The sequence below is a fragment of the Vombatus ursinus genome, unplaced genomic scaffold (genome assembly GCF_900497805.2).
Source record: "Vombatus ursinus unplaced genomic scaffold, bare-nosed wombat genome assembly UNPS02014785.1, whole genome shotgun sequence".
Taxonomy (NCBI): Eukaryota; Metazoa; Chordata; class Mammalia; order Diprotodontia; family Vombatidae; genus Vombatus; species Vombatus ursinus.
Genome location: NW_020954563.1, coordinates 15,545,399 through 15,551,371, shown reverse-complemented (window position 1 = coordinate 15,551,371; position 5,973 = coordinate 15,545,399). Strand labels below are relative to the sequence as shown.

Genomic DNA, 5,973 nt, shown 5'->3' with positions numbered 1-5,973 from the left:
CAAACAGACTGATTTGACAACGTTAGTGGCGAGAGTAACATCAATTAATATAAACGTGTTGGTAAAATTTTATAGAGAAGTGAGGTGGAAAAATTATGAGCACTATCATCTCATAAAATAGTAAGAATCAGTAGAGGGAAAAATAAGTTTAAAGAAATTTTGGTGAAATACCCAACATTGCACAGCTATCCCAGTCTGTGTCTGCTGCTTGAGGTAATGGAAGTGACACTGAAGAAAACAAAGATGGAAAAAGTGTTTCTGGGCACACATGGCTTCATTCTGGGTCAGTTTGAGTTCACGGAGGATCGTCTTGATGCATATGAAAGAGGGGAGTGTGCTAGAGGTGAGGAAAAAATTTTGAACCGTATGCCATTAAAAAAAAAAGTGACAGTATCAACAACTGCTGATCCATATGTCTTCTGAAGAGGCAGCTAGATGTTACAGTGGATAGAATGCTGAAGTAAGGCAGACATAAGTTAAAATTCAATCTCAGGCACACTTACTAGCAATATGACCCTGGGCAAGCCACTTAACCTCTGCCTGCCCCAGTTTTCTCAGCTGTAAAAATAAGGATCATATCCAACCATTTCTGGAGAGCAATTTGGAACTATGCCCAAGGAGCTATAAAATTGTGCATACTCTTTGACCCAGCAATACCATTCCTAAGTCTGTATCCCAAAGAGATCATAAAAATGGGAAAAGGACACACATGTACAAAAATCTTAATGGCATCTCTTTTTGTGGTGATCAAGAATTGCAAATTGAGGGGATGCCCATCAATTAGGGAATGGCTAAACAAGCTGTGGTATATAAATATAATGGAATATGATGAGCAGGTGAGCTTCAGAAAAACCTGGAAAGACTTATATGAACTGATACTGAGTGAAGTGAACAGAACCAGGAGAACATTGTATACAGTAATAGCCACATTGTGTGATGAATAACTTTGATAGACTTAGCTCTTCTCAGCAATGCAAGGATCTAAAACACTTCCAAGGGACTTATGATGGAGAATGCTATCCACATCCAGAGAAGGAACTATGGAGTCTGAATGCAGATTGAAACATACTATTTACTCTCTCTTTTTTATTTTGTTGTTTTGTTTTTTTCTTTCTTATGGTTCCTCCCATTATTTCGAATTCTTCTTTACAACATGACTAATGTGAAAATGTTTAATACGAATGTACATGTAGATCCTATATCAGATTGCATGCCGTCTGGGGGAGGGGAGAGAGGAAGGAAGGAGAGGGAGAAAATTTAAAACTCAAAAGCTTATGGAAGTGAATGTTGAAAATAAAAAATAAATTTAATTAATGAAAAAAATAAGGTTCATAATAGCACCTAAAGAGGTTGTAAGGAACAAATGAGATAACATTTGTAAAGAGCTTAGCACAGTGTCTGACACACAGAAATGCTTGTTCCCTCCCTCTTCCTTTTATCATCTACATAAAAATTTTATGAGACTGAAGACATATATTAAGGCTTCCCTGATTAGGGCATTAGAAAGGGATAGGCAAGGTTTTTCAAGCGATATTTCATAATAGACCAAATCCTTACAATAACACAGTTCATTAAAGAGTGTAAAGAATACTAAACACCAGCATACATACGGCTTGTTGATGATGAAAAAGCAGTTGATTCAGTAGAACAAATAATTGATGTTGCTTTAAAAGTTCTCTTCCAACGAAGTATCTCCTGTATATATGACAATATCATTTAAGGATAGCTTGAAAGATGTTACATCACATAACTGTTCAACCCCATTGTATCAAGAAAGTTATGATAATAATAATAATAATTACGCTGATATGTTGCTTGCTTTACATGTTATTTCATTTGATTCTCACAACAGATCTATGAGGTAAGTAGTGCTATTTTCCCCACTTTTTAGACAAGCAAACTGAGACTGAGAGAGGTTAAGTGACTTGCCCAGAGTCACACAGCAGGTAAGTATCTGAGGTTGAATTTGGACTTGTGTTCTTAACTCCAAGTCCAACACTGTCCCCATTGTACCACCTGACTGCCTGTAAGGGAGATGTGCTTGCCAAAAGTGTCCCTCAGTATTATGGAGAAGGTTCTATGCAGAGTCCAAGTTGAAGACAGTTCCTTATAGTTTGGTTAGATCCTTTATTTTCTCCTTTTTCAGGTGACATTGTGCTGTCTTGCATCAGCACTAGAACATTGCGGTTTCCTAAAGAGGATTCATAATCACTCAAAAGAACTTGGTCTAAATATCCACAGAAGAAGAAAAAATGGTTGGCGATTACCTTTTTGTTCAGACTGTAATATGTAATTAGGTGGACAATTTATTGAACTTTTCCATCAGTACACATATCTGGGATAGACATTGCAAATAGCCAGTCACATAGACGAGGAATTGAATGGGAGAATAGTGGGTTGGATTGCCCTTGAGAAATTGCTCAGTTTTTAATTAACCTCAAGCTTCTTTCTGAAACAAATGCCCATCTTTTTTTTTAATACCATTTTATTTCAAGTATATCCTTTCTTCTTAATCATCCCAGAGAGCTATCCCTTCTAACATAATAAAGGAAACAAAAAAGTTCAGCAAAAATAACCAAACACATTATTATATTCAACATTATATTCAGTATTTCACATTTATAATCCTTCACTTTTTTCTTTTTCTTTTTTTTAACGTCCATATTTATTAGACACAGCAACTACTTTTAAATGAAGATTGTTAATGGAATAAGCACATTTAAAAATTTAACGACTGGTGCATTTAAATGTTATATTACGCATTTTCATTACTTTCAAATGCTCAAATAGTTCTGTGATGTCATAGGTTGGAGAGTTCCTGCCAGTGATGCAGATTGTAATCCTTTCTGGCTTATCAGTAACTCTAGTCCATATTCTCACAAAATTTCACCATGGTTGGAGGAGTTCACTCCATTCTGGAGGCTTTCCTTACTTTTTGTAGACTTAATGAGAGTAGTATTGGAGCACTCTGGCTGTCCATGTGATCTCTTGTTCTTGCCCTGTGATAGGCCCATCTTTTCTCCCTGTTAGATGACTCCACCATGACATCCTTTACTATTATTCTTCAAAGGTCTTTGGTTATATGTTGCACCCTGCTCACAGCTACCATGTGCCTCTCCTCAGTGCCTTTTTTGTAATACTCATCTTTGGTTCTTTGGAGGCTGTGCTAGCAACACCAGTAAAATAGTATTGAAAATATGGATCTTCACTTTCACTGGAAGCTTGCGTGAAAGAGTGTCAGTAAGTGAGCTTTGTGTTTTCCTGAAAACAGTTAGATCCATTCTCCTTTTTAACTTTTTACCTCATTGTCCATCTGTACCATCTGTTCAGATAGACTGTTGGACAAGCTCTATGAAGTATATCCATCCACACGCAAGTTGAAATCTGGTCAATAGAGGTTTTTCCCCACTTGATCTTTGCTGTGTGGATGAACAGACTAAATTCTTTTGAGTGGTTCCAGCAATAACAGACCTCGTTGAGAGGCCTCTGCAATGTTTTAGAGATCGATATAATTAATCAGCACAGTGCTATCTGCAAATAGGAGCATGTAGAGGACACCATCATCCATAGGGAATCCCTTTCTTGATTTGGGTTCTGTGCTGAATTTCCTTATCATGTCAAGTGTAGATCTCCCTGTTTTATGTCATAACTTGATATTAATTATTAGTTACCAAACAGGGCTATTTCTGTTGAATCTTTCACCTTTTCAAAGAAGCAGCAGGGTTGTACCTTCTTAAAAAGCTCTTTGGAACTAAACTTTATCATCATGATTTCACAGCATGTAGTTTCGATTTTGTTGTTTCCATTTACATTGTTATCATTATAAATGTCCTGATTCAGGTTGATTAAGTTCTCTGTTATTTTGCTTATGGTTTTTTTTTTGTAAAACTAAAGTATATTTTAAACAATATGGTCTAGTTAACATTAATCTATTTGTGTTTGATAAACTGCATTATAGTGAATATGGAGTAGGATAAAGAACAAAGGTGTTGGGGACAGAAGACTTGGTTTTTAAGCCCTAACTCTGCTTCTTATCATTGTGATTTTGGGCAAGTCACTTAACCACAACAACAATAATAGCTTACACTTACTTTGTGCTTTACCCTTTACAAACATTTTCTCACAGCTTTTTGGGATATGTATTCTAAGTATCATTTACCTTCATTTTATAGGTGAAGCCACTAAAGCTCGAAAGAGTTTAAGTAATTTGACCAGGGTTATTCAGCTAGGAAAATATCAGAACCTATACTCTTGATTCCAAGTCTAGGGTCCTTTCCATTGTATCATTTAATGTCTATGGACTTCAGTTTCTTCTTATGTAAAGTGAGGGAATGAGACTAAATGATCTTCAAAGTTCTTTAAGCCACTTGGCTTTTCCGGGCCTTAGTTTTCCCATCTGTTAAATGGATATAATAATACCTACGCTGCCTACCTCCCCAGGATTTAAGGATCAGTTGAAATAATGAATTCAAATGCCCTTAGTTAGTAAATGTATAGTATAACTATTTCAAAGGGTCATAGGTTAAGAGTTAAAAGGGATCTTTGAGGCCAGTTAGTCCAACTCTTCCCTTCTATAGATATGGAAACAAATTTTATTACAGACAAGGAAACTGATTTCCTTAATGAACAATAAGATTTTTCTGAAGAAGACTGAAGGATATCTACTTGTAATTTTTTATTTATGTAGACTACACTGTTATGATAAAACCTTAGAAAATTTGGAGAATTATTTTCCACTTTTACTAAGTAAAAGAACTGGGTATATTGTTTGAATTATTATGAATTTGAACTTAATTTTTCTTATATTACTTTAGCACCTTGTTTCCTCCACTGAAGGTCTTCATTGTGACATAGAGGTGACTGGGTTATTGAAGAGTATGCCATTGGAACTTGAGCTCTGAGAGATCCTACCAGACTGTAAAATGTTGAGAATAAACCTGGCAGTGGTTTTGTTCACTTGACTTAAAGCTAATTTAAATATAAAGAAGGATTGATTACCTTGTGATTTATTTTTTTTCAAACTCTACCCCATTATACCAGTGTTATCTTGGGCAAGTCACTTTACTTGTTTGGGCCTCATTTTTCTTATCTGTAAAGAGAGGGGGTTGGACTCGATGACCTCTGAGTCCCTTTCACCTCTAAATCTATGATCTTATGAACTCATAAAGACCGTCAATTAAAGCTTGGAGGAAGCTGAAATTTGCACTAGTGAGTAAGGAGTACTCATACATTGAAATCATAGATCTTTGAAATATTTAAAATAGTAACTTGCTTTATTAAAATTGATCAACTTTTTAGTACAGGGTTGTTTTTAAACTGTAAAGCACTGTATAAATGTGAATTACTTTGATAACTATCTAATCATCCCTAAGTGAGTAAATAACTTTTTTTTTTCCAATATAATAACATGACTTTTTACCTTATCCTTTAGGATTTGACTGGTATCGAGTCTATGGATCAATGTCGTCATACCCTGGAACAACACAACTGGAACATAGAGGTACACTGACTGGACACTTTTGGGCAGATTTTTTCTTTTCTAGTCCTATGAAGAATCAAAAACCCCTCAGATTTCTCTGTAATGCCGTCTTAATGCCTTGTTTCCTTTCTTCCACTTGGTAATGACTATTCTATAATTTTAATTGAACAAACATTTTAAAAGTATTTTTCCAAGACACTATATTTGGTGATGGACATATATTAAAATAATAAATAATTAAATTAAAAAATTAAAAATTACGCACTTTTCCTCTCAGAGAGTCTGTAGTTACTTATAACTCAGGGAATTATACAAATGTAAATGAGTATGATATAAGAATGTTATAAAAATATAGGAGAGAAAAAAATACTATAAAAATGTGAGGAAGAGAGTTTCAAGCTAGGGACTTTTGAAGATGATTTCAGTGAGAAGACAGTGAGAAGACAGTGGAAGTAGTATAGTTGAGCAGCCATGTCTGCCTGACAAGAAGGTTG

At 35.2% G+C, this 5,973-nt stretch overlaps 1 protein-coding gene across 4 annotated transcripts in view; it reads left to right on the top strand.

The window, feature by feature from the left end:
- FAF2 (Fas associated factor family member 2) overlaps positions 1 to 5,973 on the top strand; it is a 76,883-nt gene that overhangs the window by 11,859 nt on the left and 59,051 nt on the right. For all 4 annotated transcript variants that reach the window (XM_027867134.1, XM_027867137.1, XM_027867135.1 and 1 more), the window contains exon 2: positions 5,432 to 5,500. In XM_027867134.1, the coding sequence (XP_027722935.1) occupies positions 5,432 to 5,500 (69 nt within the window). The remainder of the gene's footprint in view (positions 1 to 5,431; positions 5,501 to 5,973) is intronic.